The sequence below is a fragment of the Anguilla anguilla genome, chromosome 2, assembly GCF_013347855.1.
Source record: "Anguilla anguilla isolate fAngAng1 chromosome 2, fAngAng1.pri, whole genome shotgun sequence".
Classification (NCBI taxonomy): Eukaryota; Metazoa; Chordata; class Actinopteri; order Anguilliformes; family Anguillidae; genus Anguilla; species Anguilla anguilla.
In genome coordinates this window covers 29836202-29856148 of record NC_049202.1, presented here as the reverse complement: position 1 = coordinate 29856148, position 19947 = coordinate 29836202, and the positions used below count along the sequence as shown (strand labels likewise).

The window sequence follows — 19947 nt, the reverse complement described above, 5'->3', positions numbered from 1 at the left end:
CGGGCGCATCTTTGCCTCTATGAGAAATGCAGCTGCCTATGGGTTAGAAAAGATGGTGTCGACCCAAACATAGCAGCACTGGTTATCCCTCCTGACGAAGCCCTCCGTGCAGAGGCATGCTGTCCCCGGCCCCAGTGCCGCATGGCAGATGACCTTCTCACTCGCTCCTATGACACCGCAGCCAGAATGGCCCAGATTGGAAATTCCCTTTCTTAGGTGCTGCTGGCCCAGGCCAAACCATTCAGGTGTCTGAAATGGAGTCTGGTCTAAACAGCCTGAATGACGTTGGATTACAGGCATTTGCCCTCATTACAAGGGAACTCGGTCGACTGATGTCGCTGCTTACGGTAACCCGACGCCAGGTATGGTTGGCTCAGTCGGCTCTACCAGAACAGGCAAAGAGAACGCTTCGCGACCTCCCAGTGGTGCCTGGCCAGATCTTTGGTCCAGCTGCCCAACAGGCACTTGAGAGAAGTGCAGAGGCAACCAAGACCAGGGCACAGTTTGCTTCCCCAAACCGCACCCCAGCTACTCCGTGGCGGACCACCAGCCACCGTGGCTGCCACCCAGCTCCACCCCAGGTACGCGCCACCGCTCGGATTTCCTACGACCGCACAGCGACTGCTGAACGGCGTTATCCAAACATGGGACCATCCCCATACTTTCCCCAGCCATTAGCCGGTGCTCGTCGCCCCCCCAGAAAGCCAGGGAAGCCAGGCACAAACCCCTGAAACACAGGGGTCGGTGACCGGGCGCTTCCAGCAGCAGCACATGCTTTATTGGGAATCCCAGACGGACGACCCATGGGTTCGATCCACAATTTCAAGGGGTTACAAGCTGCAGTTCCATCACCGGCCCCCCCGCTTTCTCTGGGGTCAAGACCACAGTTGTCTCAGATCCCACCCAGGCCAAAGCCCTCGAACAGGAGATAGAGTCGCTCCTGCAAAAAGGTGCTGTAACAAGGGTAACACCCTCAGAACAGCACAGTGGATTTTTTTCCAGATATTTTCTAGTTCCAAAAAAGGATTGCTCTCGATTTAAGGGATCTCAACAAGTTCCTCAAGAGATATCCCTTCCATATGTTGCGGGCCATGGACGTTATTCATTCCATAGCCGCAGGAGAGTGGTTCACCGCAGTAGACCTGAAGGATGCGTACTTCCAAATCCCTATCCTGACAGAGCACAGGAAACTACTGCGCTTTGCCTTCAAAGGCCACGCTTATCAGTTTGCCGTTCTCCTGTTCGGCCTTTCCTTAGCCCCCAGTGTTCACACTTTGCATGGGGGCAGCTCTCTCTCCTCTCAGAGTGCGAGGTCTAAAGATATCTGCCCGCCCACATGACAGATGGCAGTCCGCCACACTGCAAACACAGTAGCCCATATTACCAGACTGGGACTATTTATCAACTACGAGAAAAAAAACTCACCCGAGTCAAACCATATGTTTCATTGGCATGTCGCTCGACTCCAAAACAATGAAAGCATGTCTACCCCCCTCACGGGCTCACAGCATTCTCAGATGTATCCGCCGTTTCCAGCTGGGTACACTTCTGAGAATGCACATATTTCAACAGCTAATAGGGTCGATGATGTCTGCCGTAGCAGTCATCCTCTTAGGCCTTCTTCACACACGGCCAATGTTAAGGTGGTTCAACAGCCTCTCATTACACCCCAAGAGAGACAGGAGAAAATCAGTAAAAGTTTCGCGCCAATGCATCCAGGCACTTCGCCTATGGCACAAGGTGGGGTTCTTGCTAGCTGGTGTAGAAATGGGGAAGATCCCATCAAGGAGAGAGGTTGTGACCACAGATGCATCACTGTCGGGATGGGGAGCAGTGTGCCACCATCTACCAGTCCAAGGGACATGGTCAATAGTGGAGAGACAGGAGCACATCAACACCCTGGAACTGCGGGTGGTCTTCTATGCTCTCAAGCACTACTTGCCCCTCCTCAGGGGAAAACATGTGCTGGTGAGATTGGACAACACTTCAACAGTGTTTCACATCAACCACATAGGCGGCGTCAGGTCAGGGAGCTCCCTGGCAGTAGCACATCAACTGCTAACATGGACATTTCCAAGACTGGCCTCCCTCAGAGCCCTGCATCTACCAGGGGCTCAGAACAATGCAGCAGATTATCTGTCCAGACAGCAGATCCTCCCAGGGGAATGGAAACTACACCCAGATGTGGTGGCAGAAATTTGGCAACGGTTCGGAATGGCACAAGTAGACAGGACTCACAGGACTCCACACAGTGCCCGGAGTGGTATTCAATATGGGGACCCCCTGGCCCTCTGGGATGCCCTCGCACACGACTGGCCGAACACTCTACTCTACGCGTTCCCCCCACTCCCGTTGATTATGGCAACACTACACAGGATGAAACAATGCAGCCACCGGCTTCTCCTGGTAGCCCCCTACTGGCCCCAGAGTACTTATTTTCCAGTGCTCCTCAGTCTCCTCCAAGGGCCACCCTGGCGCTTACAGTGCAGGGTGGATTTACTTTCTCAACTGAACAACACAATATGGCACCCTTGCCCATCCAAACTACACCTATGGGTCTGGCCTCTGAAGAGCCCAACAACCAACTGTGACCCAGCGGTGCTGGAGATCATTAAGAATGCTAGGGCCCCCTCTACGAGGCGGGCTTATGCTAACAGGTGGAAACTGTTCTCGGACTGGTGTGCTTGCCAAAATGAGAATCCAGTGAACTGCTCTGTCCAGACTATTCTCCGTTTTCTCCTGTCTGTCCTGGATGAAAATAAATCATACAGCACTCTAAAAGTCTATGCTTCAGCTATATCTGCTAAGCACGCTAGACTCAACAATCAATCAGTAGGTAACCATTACCTGGTTAGCCTGTTCTTAAAGGGCGCTAAATGTTTAAAACCGACGGTAGTTCCCCAGGCATCCCCATGGGACCTACCCATGGTACTAGAGGCCATATCTGCTCAGCCTTTTGAGCCTCTAGCTACAGCAGACCTGACCTGCAAAAACAGCTTTTCTGCTAGCTATATCATCTGCAAGGCGTGTGAGTGAGCTACACGCTCTTTCCATTAGCCCTGCATGTATGCGATGGAGGCCGGACAACTCTGGAGTAACGCTCTGACCTAACCCAAACTTCCTTCCAAAGGTTGTTTCATCATTTCACATCAACCAAGCTACTGAGCTCTCAGCTTTCCATCCACCACCTTTTCAAAGCCCTGGGGATGGACATGCTAATCTTCTATGCTCTGTACGTGCACTTCGCTTCGCTGCTACATAGAGGCTACCAACTCATTCCGCCAAACAGACCAGCTCTTTGTTTGCTATGGAAATAAATCCAAGGGTGCCCCCCTCTCTAAGGAGAGGCTCTTCCATTGGATAGTGGATACTATTTGTAAGGCATATCAGACCACTGGCCGTCTACAGCTGAACAAGGTGCTGTGCCATTCTACTAGAAGTGTGGCTACTTCATGGCCAGTACTGAAAGGAGTGCCCCTGCAGGAGGTGTGTGCTGCGGCGACCTGGGCCTCGCCTTGCACCTTTGCCAGATTCTACAGAGTGAATATTGCCTCATCCTCTGCTATAGGATCTGCCATCCTGCCTGTAGTCACAGTCTCTGATTCCTGAGTATGTACTTATCCCTCGTGACGTGGTTGATATAAGTCATCCGGAATTACAGCACCGGACTGGCGGTCTAGGAATTAAATGAAACGAAGGTTACGTATGTAACCACGGTTTCATGAATTCTGGATGACCACCAGGCCTCATGGTCACTCAGGATCTTTCTGGGTGAGAAGACTTCGAGGATGTCTGCGTGGGGTTGCATGGTTATATAAGGGGGTGTGACGTCACCATGCAGAGGTCATGGCCATGACTTTGTTGGTATACAACGTCTCAATGCGAATGCAACAGAAGTATCATTCGGAATTAGGCCTGGCGGTCATCCGGAATTCATGAAACTGTGGTTACATACGTAATACATTTTCTGAATCCGAATAATAACGAGCAACTTTGGGTAGAAGAAATATCTGTTTCCATCGCTTTATTTGTGCTTTCCCGAATACAGTATTTGGATTCGGATACATCCCTACTCTACAGTATGTAATGTTTTCTTGTATGGGTATGGGATGACATGAAAACAATATTCAACCGTCCACCACGTTTTAGCGATGTTCCAACTCTCACGTCATACCTGGTGCATGAAACAGGAAAAGTACTAAGCTACCAAGAACGCTCACATTACAGTGTGAAACATCCTCATTATAATAATAATGTACCACTAACCTATTTAAAGACACTCATTTTCAAAAATAACGAATATAACCGAAATATTTTGAGCAGTAATACTTACCTAGTGATGAAATGAAATGTTATCTGTGTTCAGTAGATAGAAACAAAGACAGTAAATCAATGTTGTAGTTCTCTCCTCTTCTGTCTCCAGAAAACAATGTCAGCTAAGTCTATCAGCAAACATATGGCTTAGCTATGCTCAGAAGTCCTGTTTTCCAAGAAATTACGAAAATAATTGATAACGTTTTGTCGGGTCCAGTGCCTTTTACTCCTAACACAGAGTGAATGCGATGATGAGAAAACTTCCGGTTACGTGGAGCTATAAAACGCTTTTCCAAAAGCAAAATTAGACATGTTATACATCGTTAGAAAGCTTATACTGTCACCTACTGAATAAATGAATTGTAAATTGAGCCAGACTGCACTAAAAAGGGCGACAACACTGTTAAATATATGTGTGGTATTACGCACAGCTATTTTGGAAGGTACCCAGGCGTCACAAATGTGCGTACATTTCACGAACGGATTGTCCAAGACAATATACGACCACTCGGTTTCAAAAGAGACATCTTTATGCATAAAATCAATGGCAAGGTTGTATATTTATTCAACATATAGTCCCAGATATTGACTGTAGAATGACATGGTATAACTTTTGAAAACTTGTCTTGTTTATTTTGTTATTCAGTGAGCAGCGTTTTCACTGCTGTATTGGCAGTGAAATCGGGCTATTGCTGGGTTTATCTTGTTGCTATGACGGAATACAATTTTTGAGTGGTGAAAGAATATTTTCATGAATACCCAGATAGACAATATTGTCCATTATGTCATGGGTGGGGGGTGTAGTTGCAGATGAGACTGCAGGGAGGGGGTGCTTGTTAAATGAACGACCAGTGGTGGCACTGCGAAACTCTGTATTCGGCATAGATGTTCTGTATCGTCTACTAATGAAACTAAAACAAAGCTTTTCCATTTTCTACGCATACTTCGGTTGCAGGAGCAATGAATGTCTGAGTTCAACAATCCAGGCATGCCGGCGTGCCGACCACTAGGGGGTTTGCGCTAAGTGTGCGTTGAACGAGAAAATGACAACTGCATTGGTCTGAAACTAGCAAAGACATTTGTGTTTGTGTTACTGCCGAGTGTAAGACAAAGCCATCTAACTCAAATAAATTTTTTCTTGGTATTAAATTATTAATGCTCAATATGAATTAAAAATATTCATATTTTTTATGAATTAATTTATCAATTATTTCCAAGATATACTAATAAAAGACACCTTTTTTTAAATAACAAATCAAGTGTTATGTAGGCTAACAGCAAGCATACTGACTGATTTTGAGCTGCCTCTGTATCCTTTCCACATTGCGATCTCTGTATTGGGCTTGAATGGTATTACATCGGCCCATCAACTCCACAAACTCCCGAGACAGGACACCATGCTGGAGAGGGAAAGAGAGCAAGAATCAAAGACAATGGAAAAAAGGCTGAAATTAATTAGTTTGAAATTATTATTGGCTTATTTTCATTTTTTTTAAAGTGCCAGGCTAAAATAATACAATTTAGCTTATTTGTCAATTTTCATTTGACTAGCAACTGAGCATGCCACCCAAATGAAATTTTTTTAATACCAAAATGTTTTTTTACATTGTAAACTTTTTTGCCTGCCAACATGCTCATTAAAGTCCAACTTTGAAGTAACCACAAAAAAATATGCAGTACATACAGTGCGTCACTTTAAATTTCACAATAGGATTTTACTGCTGTTAATCACAGACCCATAAAAACTCAAAGATATGGAGCACCAAAAATGCCTGAATTAAAAATTCATACATAAACTCAAAACTAAATAATTTATTTCTTGATTAATTTATTTCTGTATATATTTATTTCCGTCTTTATTTATTTCTTGATTCATTTATTTCAGTATATATTTATTTCCATATTTATTTCTGTATTTCTTTGCCCATGTGATAATGAAGGGGTGCAGATTTTACATTCAGGCATAGTAATGAAGCCCACAGGAGAGTCAGGAGTAAGGCAAAGGTGAGGAGAGAGATGGAGCGCAGTTCCTAGATAACTGATCGACCAGAGCGACAATTTGTGGCCCAAACTTGAGCTGTGCACTATACAATAGTAGCCTAAATCCAGTTAGGATACGCTCTAACATCGAGGTGAACTTTACCTGATAGGAGGCGTGTTACCCTAAGATCTCAGACTCAACTTATGCTATGCTTTGCCATTTCAGGTGCACTGTTGTGACAAAGCAGCTAATAAATAACTCTCCACAGCTTCCACAGGCAGTAAGTGACAAGGCCAACGGATCTGGCTTAATCTGAATTATGGAGCTAAACGTTCAGGCATTGAGCCACTTCCTCCAAATTGGTGAACACTACAGGGTCAACCTCTGTGTCCACAGATGCAGCTAACTGGAACAAATTGTTTGTCACAGCATTGATGTGAAAGAGTAAATAACCAGGACTAACATTTTCAGCTATGTTAGGCAGTCTCAAATCTCTGACTGTCTGTTGTCAGTATAGGCATTAGTGTAGGGGAGATCAGGGAAATAACTAACAGTTTTCATATTTAGCTCAATTCTCAAAATATTACTCAAACTAGATCAATCATTTTTAATACAACCTACATCCCTTGACTACGATGTTATAGGGTACAATCACAGTCTTTAATCTATTTATTGATTACATTTTAATGTTTTTCATAGCCTACCTACAAGCAATCAGTGACAGTTTTCACTAGCTGTACACATTTCTCCGGTTCCAAAATTGTCTACCCTTTTCGATCCAAACAGCAGTACGTATCAGTCGATGTCACATGTAAAGATAGGCTAAGCTATTTTTATTGGAGTTTAAATATATTTACAAAGATCAGGTCTAAGTTGAACAAACCTAATCAATTGGTTAATAAATTGTCTATTGACAACAGGCTGTCATTTTAAAAATGATTTTCAACATACCAAAGACCTCCCTGGAGACACCTGTCAGTGGTTCTCTTTCTATTTCTCATTTTCTGCAAAAAAAATAGACCAAATTTTTGTTTGAGCTATCTATTCTGCATTGTGTAGCTACATGTTTGTATGTCTTTCACTGTGTGTTTTACACTATGTACATTGCATTGTATGTACATGCTTAAGAGACATCATGATGGAGTCTATTAAAAACACTCTAGTTTAGGATTACCATATTTTGTCATTGGCAACATACAATTTACTAGTAGCACACTCTGCTACTACTAGTACTTTCTATCATTGGCGACATACATGAAACACTGCATTAAGTTTAACCCATTTTAAAACAGTTCAGTTTAAAACAGACTTTTATTTGGCAATATCTCTCAAAATATTTATCTAAATGTCTCTTTGGAAACAAAGAAACAAAGAGACGGTAATTTTGAGTGTTTAACCTGAAATTACATTGCTCAAGCTCCGATGTAACCACCTAAAATTTTTTTTTTTTTTTAAATCTGTGTTGCATTTCTTCTCTCTCTCCTAATAACATTCTGCGATATAAAATCAACCAGGGTTGAAGCACGGCATGTACAGATCTACAAATCTTATCGATCATCAAATGAGAATAAGGTGAGGCCATGACATACATGATAAATGAATCAAGAAATATACACGGAAAGTAATGATAAAGGAAATAAATAAGCAAATAAATGGCTATTAAATTAGTTATTTTATCCATTAATTTATTTTTGTGTACATTCATTTTTTTGTACAGTTTTCTTGCATTTATATTTATTTATTCATTAATTTATTGAGTCATTAATTTTTGGCATTTTTGGACCACCACACAAAGAAGACTGGAACTGAAAAAGTAAATATTAGCTAGAACTGGAAGTATGGCAATACAGTATGAAAGTTTTTTTTTTTTTTTAATTGATTATTAGGTGAGATTTTTTTTTGAATGTCCACACCCCTATAATACAAAAAATGCACAAAGCTAAATTCTAATTTATTTTAGCTCCAGAAAACAGTCCTGATGCAGTACTGTTATTACAGTCTAGAGGGAAGGTTAACAAAATCTTATGATGGTGAGATTACACAGCTGGATATTTACTGAGCTAATTCAGGTTCAGTAAATATTCAGCTGTGCAGTATAATTGGACTGTATAGGGAATGAACTTCAGCTGTGTTACTGTGGATAAGACCATAAGACCAGTGCTGCACCAATATTAATTAACCCTAATTAATTAGTCACATTAGTTTTAATTTTATAGTAGTCATTTCCTGAATTTGAATTTGTCTTATTCTAATAATTATTTGCCTTTCTCCATAGTGATCTATGACACACAGATTTTACGTGTGATACAGGCAGCTATGGAAGGTCACAATCCAGTTCCCCATCATAAAGTAAACTATAAAAAGTAGAAATATACATATACATATATATATATATATATATATAAATAATTGGATTGTATTTATAAGAATTATGAGGGGTGTAAATGAGTGCGTCATAGTTTTTGGAACAAATATTTTGCTTGTTCAAATCTTTTTCTCTGGGCTGTTAGATTAGCATACAATTATGGTCTTCTTTGCTTATCTTTATCATATACCTGAATAATTTGGAGGGCACTGCATGCTCCTTTCTTTAATGAGTGCTGACGTTAAACTGTTTACTTCAAAGATCCTAAACCACAAAACCATTATGTTTGCAGCGCTTTCACTGTAACAGATATCACAGCCAATAGCAACTGACTCACTTGTGTTCTCTGCATCCGGATATTTATAGGCACATATTTACCATCCTCTTCTTCTTTTTTAGGTTCAATACCTGTAAAAATAAAATATGTAAGCCTGTGCAGTTCATTCACCATTTATCTCTTTTGATGGACAAGCACGGAATCCATATTTCACAGATCAACAGTTGCAAGAATGATGAGACAATGTGGAAACGATGACAAAGCTTACAGTGGTTTAGGGGTTTCATTTGGCGTTGCCGCCACAAGAGATCTTCCTGACAGAGGCAAATTTCCATACATTTTCTTCACAGGAACTACTTATTGTTCATACAACTACCACCAGGAGGCAAATGTGACCACTCAAAACCAGATCTGACAGTTAACACTTTGACCATGGCAAAAGCAAACTAGAAGAGTGGCTTGCGGTAAAATTACCGCTGCTCTTATTTCAACAGGAAAGGAGAGGAAAATACATTTTAGTGACGAGCTGTAAATAGGGACATGTTTGTTACACATAATTTATACACATACACATAATAATTAAGTAAACTTTTAATTTATTTCATGCAAGATATCCTAATCTTGTTCGAAATGAAATGGTCTGTTGTCAATGAGATAAATGCATACTTTTGCAATGCTATAAAACAATGAACATTCACTTACATTCATTCACAGGTCACTACATTGTCTTACAACAGTAGGCTACATGGAAGTTTTGTTGTACAGGAATTTACGGTAATGGTAGTAAAAATCCAGCATAACTTGTCAGACTCAATTAAGTTATGAACATAATTAAAATGTTTAATTACTACTAAAATTTCATCGTGCTAGGCTAAATATTTTCTGAGAAAATGAGCAAAATCCAAACTGTTTATACCGACTCTCCCCTATGTCTGCAACATGTAGCTATACATTTAAATTGTTTTTAATTTAGATTTAAGATAAATTGCCCATAGTCGTGTCTCTCCTGTCAGTGCCTACTCCCTCATTTACAGAATTGTGGAAATGAAGAATTATTGAAATAACTGAATTATTGAAATAAACATTTATTGTTTAGCATTTTGATGGTAGAAATTCTTTTTTTCAAAGGATCTTTGAGAGACTGGCAGAGATGTGACACCATGATAGTTTACTATTCAACTGTTTTTACTGGTAAAGGTCAAAGAAAACGTGTCTTCACGTGTGCAATGATATTAAAATGGTAATAAATCACTTATGTCTCTGTTTTCTTTTTTCAAACCAGCAAAGAAATACTGTCATTACTTTAAAATACCACACTTTGTAGTTCTTTTAATTATTTCTTTACATTTACTGTGTTGTTTTGCACATTTTAGCGCTTTTCTGTTTGCAGATAATACGTCTTAAATTTTTTTCCTTTATCCTATATAGAAAATGCTAAAATAAAGCCATGAAGCTGTTTGAATTGATTCAGTTGTGTACTTTATTTCTAGAAAATAGTTTTGCGACATATATAATATTTATGAAATTAGGTTGCTGTGGAACCTGAAATCTATGCGGTAATGTTGAGTGTAACATGAAGTAATAAAAACACAGCCTTTCTAATGTTAAAAGACCACATATTTGTGTAAAACCCCACAGAAAGATTTTGTATGTTCTATTTGCTCAAAAATCAGCAAGATTTCACCCTGCAACACGCAGGTTCTTTCTGTTTCACAAATGAGTAAATGGAAGTGTAAATCGAACAATCTGTCATCAAAGAAATTGATGAAGAGTGTTTCATTAGGCCATCTATTGCTTGAAGAGATATATATAATCGGGTATATAGTGTAGTGCTCCTTTTCTAGGCTTCACCAAGATCCTGTCTACAGTGTGGTATAAAGCATTTTAGTTTTACAAATGGGTGTTTTTTTTAAATTACGGTGAAAACGAGACACGCATCTTTTCTATTCCCAGTTCCCAACCAGCTGCCAGTGGGCAATCAGGCATATCCCTAGGGAGGTCAAACCTGTCTTGGCGATTTTTCAGAAAACATTTTGACAGCTTATTTTTCATGCAAAATGACGTAAATGCTACAGTATAATCAAATAATATGTAAATTGCTGACTTGCCAGAAAATAACGGTTGTTTGCTTTAATACGGTTTTTAAAATTAGCTGCTTCCCTCAGCATGTAATCACTATCATTGGGGGGAAAGGCATCATCCTTAGTCCAAATTTTGGAGTGGGGTTATCTTTTTTCCTTCAGCAACATGAACAAATATTTAATGTTATTCGTTCAGTAAAACAAATTTAATGAAATAAGTCCTCTCAAAAAGCGATAACTACCAAAATGTCTCAGTTTTAAACCTAGTGGTCCCGAGGCTGCAAAATTCCATTGCAGCTAGGGCCTCAAATTGACCAGGGTAATGTCTAAGTAAAAAAACACCCATTTGTGAAACTAAAATGATTTATTCCACATGGTAGACAAAACCTTGGGGAAGATATGCATGTAAATATCTTATTGTTAAAGCTAGGTTTTCCTGTGAGCCACCAGAAACCATGTACACTGTCAGCAGGTTAGCTGGCTGTGGAATAGCTACTACTCTAGCAGCTTAGGAGATCATCTTTGCGGCATAACTTCGACCAATCGGAATTGAACAACCAGGATGATGACAAGAGAGGTTGGCTACAATTAGAGTTACATTTCATTTCACCAATAAAAACTCTCTTCTGGGGTTATTTTGAATAAGATAGGAAGCATAGTTTTTTTTTGCTGACATTCTGCCTCTGAAATTGCTGTAGAGTCACTCAGGAGTCCCTCAGATTTTTTTATAATGACCCCACAGAGGTACCGCAGAGGCAAAGGAGTCAAATAAAACCCTTAACCTCTGTAATTCACTTCCAGAGTTCCAATTAGCAGCCAAACATGACCACGGGGGAGTGGAGGAAGGGAATGGCAAGGATGGAAGAGTGTTTGTGCATGTGGGATATCTGGAGTGTCTGTCCCTTATTTGCTGAGGAATGGAGGAAGAAAGCCGATGGAGCTTGGACACCTTACACAGTGCATTCCACAACTCACTAGCATTCAAATTATACAACTCTGAAAAGTAATACTACAGCAGATGACCCAATCAACTTTCATCCACAGAACTTTTGGCAGGCAGGCAGAGAATTTGGAAGGACTAGTAAAGCAGTACTTGTAGTAAAGCAAGGGCAGTTCTGCTGAGATCATAGTGCAAAGGGGAAGTTACAGGGAGGGGATGGAGCTGCAATAATTTATGGCTGCTCCTTTCACATTACTTACTCTTCAGATTCTTCTGGATCTGCCCTGCTATCGTTTTGATCTCATCCCTCAGCATCTGAAGATCCTTCTTCATACCTGAATCCAAAAAATACAATCTCACATTACAATTATTAGTATCATTTTGATTTTTAACAATTACTGTCATTTCTGACTACTCAAGAACTGCACAATGTCAGACCATTCCCCAGGATGTATCACAATTAGTCACAACCCTAAAAACAATCTCAAAAAGTGTACCCAGCTCCACCTTTATGTCAGTGACACTGTCATTAACTACTGTGCCTCCACTATCAGTCAAAATTTTGCCTTTTTCAGCTTTTAACATTGTTCAGTCAGTTACATGATCTTAAACTCAGGATTCAGGAAAAAGATTATGTTGCTCTCATGCCAAGAAAACTCTTGATGCTATTCCAAGTGTTTTAACTGTGCTGGGCGAGAAGACTGAAGAAGTCCAAATGTACAAATAACTGGGTATTTTAATTGATGACCAGCTTTCTTTTAAACCTCACATTGAAATGCTTGTGAAAAAGCTAAAACTTTACTTTAGGAACAAGGCCCATTTTTCTTGTGAATCCAGGAGATTCACAAGAAAAAATGAGCGTGATTGCTGCCATATTTTTATCTCTGCTCCACTATGGGGATCTACTTTATATGAATGCATCTGCCTAATGAAATGCATCTGCCTTAAGAAAGTTAGATACTGTCTGTCATTGTGAACTGCGGTTTGTGACTGGCAGCAAAGCTCTCCCACATCATTGAACCTTGTATACAAAAGCTGACTGAACATCTTTGTCGATGCGGAGGCACACTCATTGGTTCATATTTATTTATAAGTCAGCTAGACTAGCTAGATTGATTTCAGCAGCATTTAGCAAGTTATCTTGAGCTAAATAATGATGAGCAAAATAATCTTCACAAAAATAGCTTCAGAAGTCACTGTGAATTTTGTTCATAAATGTAAATTACAGTAAGACCACAGTAAGTTCTGTCCATCAAGTGCAATGATGCTCATGTCTATCTCCAATTAATAAGCAGAGATACCCAAAACTTTGCACTCACAGGTGCCACTTGCTAAGTCAGAGCTGTGGCGCAAATAATGAATAGGCTCGCCGCTGCTAGATCAATGTAGCAGATCACTGACACAGACCATTATTTACATCTTTACTCTTTATGTTGTACCTGCTATTGGTTGAGAGATAGCACAGAGCACACACTTGAATAAAGGACGTCAGATTCAAGTTTGCATGAAGCTCACAAAAATTGTTACAAATCCTGTTTACCTCCAAGAATACACCACAGCAGAGCTAAACAAATTCCTATGTGGTACCTCATACACAGTGCAACAGTAGGCAGTAGGCAGTATGTGTAGGACTACTGTTACATATTTTAAAATATGACAACAAATGAGTTCAAGTATAAGGGACAATTTCATGACGTGCCACATAGTCACATCTGTCACATCACCTTTAGCACCTAAAATGCTAAAAGACTGCAGTATGAAAACAAGAGAAATTCATCATATGATATATAGGCCACATGTCCAGACTTACTACAGTTTCCCTTGCTTATTTCTACAGCAGTTCCACAACTTTAAGCAACTAACCTTCGTCAGGCAATGGAACCCCCAATACCATTTTTTGCTTGTTCTCCAGGTCAGACACCTTTCTCTTCAGAGACTCCATCCCCTCCAAGATTTCTTGTACCTGGAAAAAAAAGGGTTAGAAACATTTGGGAGACTTTTGCAAATACACTCATTAACTGCACAATGTAGTTAAGAAAAAAATATTGTGATTTCTATTATTTTATTATGTTATATAGAGATAATTTTATAAGCATGATGTACCATGTATCCAGGATCACTAACAAATTTTAACACACTAACCCCACGATCACACAGCAGGCGATTTGGTTGACCAGTTCCTGGAAGTCCATTCATTCTCTATGAAGCTGAGCAATGGCCAGAGACCCAGGCAACTGAGTGACAGAAGTTGCCCAAAAAATGTTGCCCATGATTTACGTTTTGCAGGCATTGTCCAATCAGAGTTTCAGGCTTCCCATTTCTCCAAACAATATGACACTATTTTGTGATACCATTTCATGAATAATAGTTTGCCTAGTTTACTTGGTGTGGAAAAATGGAAGAACAGCTTATAAGTATTGCACAATCACAAACATCAAAATTATGTTTGGATGGCAGCAGCAACTGCCATTGGCATGGACCAGTAAGATATTTTGGAAGGAGTTATTTTATTGTCTGAATGAAATCTTGATACGAGAATCACACAAGCTATGTTTAGCTACGGTAGCCCATAGACCAGGTTCTTGTTTGTAAATAAAAGATGATGCCTGTGCAACCCTGGGGCAAAAGTGTATCACCTTGGTAGACTATCACAATGCAGAAGACTTGATCGTCAAATTAAAGTACTAAGTACATTTACTTGTGTTTCTTGTTCTTTTTTTCCCACTTTCATCTTTGCAACGCAATAGAAAATACAACCATCTGTTTGAAATTGATAGACTTTTGTTAATGGTCCCATTTGGCTAGATAGGCTAGGAGTCGATATCAAGCGGCCAAAACCAAGCTGCGTCGCTCACCAGCGCCAGTGCGGTTGGCACCAGTATAGGTGTTTCAGTCACTCGTTTTAATATAAGTCAGTGGTAACAATACGGTCAAAATATGAAGTCAACATTTTTTTTCCACAAGAAAATGTAGTCGCAACAGGTGTTTTTTCTTTGTCTAATGTCTGCCCATATGCCGATTTGTTAAGTTACTGTGCTATTTGGATAAGACGGTAATATTTTGTGGACGAGTCAGGGACAGTGACAGTATCTCGCACGCATAGTGGACATCCAGACTTCATGCCCAACATGGCAGTGCCCACGAACTACACTTCCCGGGGTTCAAAACGATTTTCACATAGCCCATGGAGAGTCAATGGGTCACGTCACAGTGACTTTGTCTATTTCTACAGTCAATGGCCCACATAGGTAGCCTGCCTAGGCTACTTAACACAGAAACAAAGGTGGAGCAGTTTACAGTGACTGCTTTAGCGAACTGACCATGGGAAATTATGCGTTAATAACTTAATTAGGGATGGGTATCTATGAGGCGGTTCTGAATTGGAACTGGTTCCATAATTTCCAAGAACCGGGAATTTGTACTTCTAGTGGCATTCACAATAAGTGAAATGCAACGTCAGAAATGGTCATTTGTATGTTTGTTTAAATCGTTTTTTTAGGATGCAATGTGACATGTAACTGCATAGCTAGCAACGATTTGTATCACATCACATCCTAAAGAAACAGCTACCGAGCTAACATTATTATGAAAACTTAGCTGTACCTAAGATGCTTTTAATTAACGTTACTAGCTATGATTGCTGATTTTAACCAACATCAATGTTAGTTAAAATCAGCTATCATAATAACATCAGTTAAAAGCAGCTTTTGTCACGGGAGCACAGAAAACTTTAGGTCTGGGTTTTTGTCCTTGTTTTTCCGACAGCCCACCACACAACAACGTTTCGGCATTTTTATAGTCTTGATAATCCACTGACTGTTAATATTAACTCTGGATCGCAATGGGTTGTTTTCCCATGTCTTCATTATGTGATGCATAATACACTGTTTGTATTTTACTTCTTTACCAAAATGACAATTTAATTTTTATGGTAGCCTAAATCTGCTGAAAATAAACGTGGTTTTGCATAAAACACATTTTTGGTTTCTTTTCGTACTAAAAAATTATGACAACATTCGAAACCACAATACATGGTAAGTGTCCATGCCTACACTGTTAGCTAGCTGGCCAATGAGGTTGCCAGCAAGCGGGGAATCCCACATTCATATGTAAGAGCAACCCAGTATTATGCTAGGTTTGCTGTCACTTGCGTAACCTAGCATTAAAATTCTATTTGATCTTGGGTCAAAATTGTCTTACAGTATGTTTTCCAAAACTGCAGCTATACGGTCGTAGCATTCAATTGAGCACCTGATGAGATGAGAGCCAACATAGCATTAACATACATTGTGAACATTGCTAAATTGAATAAATACTGCACATATTTACACCAAATGGCCGAACTAACTCATATTTCATGCAAAACAAGTGTCCTTTATGATCCATTTCAGCTTCAGAAATCGCAAGTTGATATTGATTTCTTATGCGATATTGAATATTCTGCCCCACGGTTGCATGTGCACCTCAACTGTGACGTTGCTGAAAAACCAGTTGAACTATAGAAACTTAATAATTTATGGTAAACATACGTTTTTGTTATATTGTCTATTGTCATTTTTTTCACGTCATCAAAAAATTTGCAGCTGCACGAGCTGACTTAGAGGACACAACAGGAAGCTCTTGCCCTGCCCACACCACACAGTAGTACACTTAAGCGACCCATCAACCGAGTTGCTTGCTCTATGAATGTGGGGTAAACAAAATATTGAAATTACATTTTCATTTTCTGAATCATTAGCTATGTTAAATTAGATAGTTATGACAAATTGCATACTGTAGGCTAGGTTTGATATCTAAAAACTGTGCTCTCCTGTCAGCAGGCACAAAAGTAATCAAACAGACTTTGATCTGTGTTTTTAAAAAAGGCTTTGCAATGCCTTCAAAGAAGGCAAGCAATGAGCATTGTAATGGATTTCTCAAAGTGTTTTAAGCTCAAATAACTCTGAAAATTCATATTTAAAAAATCAACTATTTTGTTGTGTTAGTAATACCAGGTGTTGGGGATCAATACTGGGGAATTAGATGAAGGACAAGTCAGAGAGAGGAAAAGGGTGAAGGCTTAGCTAACTCTACTCAATGTTGGACAAAACTTGATGGCGCCTATCAGATTGCAGGATTTTTGCTAAATCAATCTCAGAAAATTTAACTTTCCTTTCCATATATTTGAGAGAAAAAACATTGAGGGAGTTCTCACCTTCTGCAAGAAAGTGTCATTCTCCATCTTCCCTTCTTTAACTGACAGCCTTGCATTCTTTGGTTTGATCATGAGCACACTCTCTTCTCCATCTTCATCTGAGCTCTCTGCAGCCTAAAGAAAATTTGAAAAAAAAAAACCCAAGATGTTTCAGTCTTTCAGTGTTAAAGTTACAATCTCGAAGATTTCCGTTTCGTTCTCTTTGGCGGTAGCAATGGCGAGATGCAGTAATTGCAGGTGTGTTTTTGCACCTCACTTCCCATAGATCCAACCGGATCCAACCAGTGTCGCCTGTGTGACGTGACACTTACTATTTACTGAATAAAAAAGGGTTGTTATAAAAGTAACGTTATGTACATACTCATTCATTGTCTAACATTAGGCTAACTTAAGCTGTCTTTACACTGCCAAGCCAAGTTAAAATGCTGTAGCAGACCTGGGGTAGAATTAGTGATGACCAATTTCCACAAATGTTCTTTATCCACCTTTTGCCCTGTATGAACATCTTTACACTGCAGAGAAGAATTCACGGGATTCACTGTGGCTCGTGCAGTTATGTATCTCGCGCACAATAAACAGTCTTTCTCGTGAATGATTGTTGTGTGTTATTTTTGAAACAACTGCATTGCAAAATGTTACCCCTGGTGATTCTGGTTTTGCTAGCTAAACTGTTTGCTGAGCTGGGTGTTAAATTAGCAATCAGAACAAGAAAAATAAAACAAAAACAAAGGAGATTTAATCAAAAAAGGGCATCAAGGCTGAAGGAACATATGAGGAAGCGTAATAAAATAATAACAACGCTGATCTATACTGCCGTATTCTTTTATTTAGTTTTCTCCGGCTTGACATCTTTACGCAGAAATCAGACCCGGCTCTGCTCTACATACCCCGGCTTTATTCCGATCATTATAATATATTGATGAACTTGATGGCAATGTAAATAACGGTAACGTTAAGGCCAGTTCAGATCAATGATTCGCAATGAGACAAAACGGTTTTAGAATGTTGCAGAGAAAATTGCAGCGGTGTGAACTGGTTAGCTGCAGAGTGTCTGAAGCCATTGCCTGGAGTCTCAAAAGACCCACCTTGTCAAATCGCCAAGTGCAGTTTTAGAACGTTTACAATCAGACGTCTTGGAATTTTGCAAGTTCCATCCAGTCTCGTTGGGAATCATTGATCTGAACTGGCCGTTAGTTATCTACATTGCAACGTTGCAACAGGGTAGCATTGCATTCGAGAGACGGTTTGCGAGGTCGGTACTGGTCGGTAGCGTTAGCTAGTGTTTTTTCTAATTGTTAGCGGACATTAGATTGTGTTAATTACATTAGCTAGCTAGCTAACGCAACATTACCTGATATGAGAGATGGATACTGTGCGCAACGTTGTCTAAACTAATGTTGCCTGTCTTGACATGGTCCGGTAGGTAGCGTTAACTGTGCAAATAGCTATGTAATTTAGTAGCGTTACATTGTAATCAAATGTTATACGAAATCTACATCAAAAAATAATATGAAAAAAACAGTACACCGCTCACACACAAGTGAGTTGAAGAGCGAGCCTGTTGCGTTAGCTCCGCCTATCCTCTCTGGCGGAGCAACTACTCATGGGTGATGGAAAACGCGTCACTAACTATGCGCCGCTTGTGATTTTTTCCCAGGAATGTCGCCACAGACACCCAGTTCTTTAATCATAAATTATTATAATAATAATAATATAAATTAATATAATATTAGGCTCAATCACTATTGTGTTACCTAATTTGGCGATAAATAGTGACTTAACAGACATTTATTTTAATGAAAATCTTCGAGATTATTACTTTAAGTTACAGTCTTTAGTTCTCTGGTCCTTCTCCTTTTAGTCCTTAGTTCCACCCACCTCCTCAGTTCTACATGCCTATACTTTCCCAGTCCATAATCCCTAGAAATAGCCCATTTCCGTATAGTGGAAAAGTGAAAACGGGGCATGAAGGACAGCCACGGTCGGACTTGCAATAAGATTTCCCTCGTGATTTATGCATCATAGTCACTTTACTGAATCACTCATTCTCAACTGCATTTTCATCAATAAATATCATTTCAAGACAATAATCATGGTAATCACAGTACTGTCTTGTTTGCAAATAAGTGTTGTCTCAGCTAATGCAAATTCCTTTAATTAAAGTGTACTAACTAATAATACATAATACTAAATTCCAGTGATTATTATTTGTAATGCCAATGTGGCAGTTCAAAGGAGCCCACTGTCCCCAACTAAGTGATATTCTATTAAGTGATTGATTTATTACTTGTAGTTAATTCTTTGTAAATTCCAATCAGGGTTGCTGGAGCAGACCAAAAGTGCATCCCACACGTGCTGTTTTTTATGGTCCATACCACTTCGATGCCTCCCCTCACTTCAGAATGGCCCTTCTTTCTAGGGTTGGGTATCAAATCAAATTTCAAAGAACCAGGAATTTGTTAAGAAATGTGTGTGTCGAATCCAATTATTGAATCGTGAAAATGTATTTTCAATAGCTTTCATGATGAGTGAAATGCAAAGAATTTTAGTCAACAGCCAGGATCCACCTACGCTTACGTCTATGTCGCTAGTTACAAAACCAATGAACTTTACAAGAACTAGAAGGGAAACCCTAATGCTAACCCTAACCGGCGCTTCTTCCATGGCCCCATAGTTAATTCTCTGATTGGCCAACGTGACAAGTCAGCCTGTCTCTTTTGCACAGTGTAATGACTGCCGAGTAATTTTCAGCTAGTGACAGCGGCTAATTTATGATAAATTACCAACCTTCGTTT

The 19947-nt window shown here is 39.8% G+C and overlaps 1 protein-coding gene across 3 annotated transcripts in view; it reads right to left on the bottom strand.

Moving 5' to 3' along the window:
* stx4 (syntaxin 4) overlaps positions 1 to 19947 on the bottom strand; it is a 71506-nt gene that overhangs the window by 39531 nt on the left and 12028 nt on the right. For all 3 annotated transcript variants that reach the window (XM_035404900.1, XM_035404902.1, XM_035404903.1), the window contains exons 2-6: positions 17153 to 17266; positions 13822 to 13921; positions 12219 to 12293; positions 8998 to 9068; positions 5606 to 5714 (exon numbers count right to left, since the gene is read on the bottom strand). In XM_035404900.1, coding sequence (XP_035260791.1) covers positions 5606 to 5714; positions 8998 to 9068; positions 12219 to 12293; positions 13822 to 13921; positions 17153 to 17266 — 469 coding nt within the window. The remainder of the gene's footprint in view (positions 1 to 5605; positions 5715 to 8997; positions 9069 to 12218; positions 12294 to 13821; positions 13922 to 17152; positions 17267 to 19947) is intronic.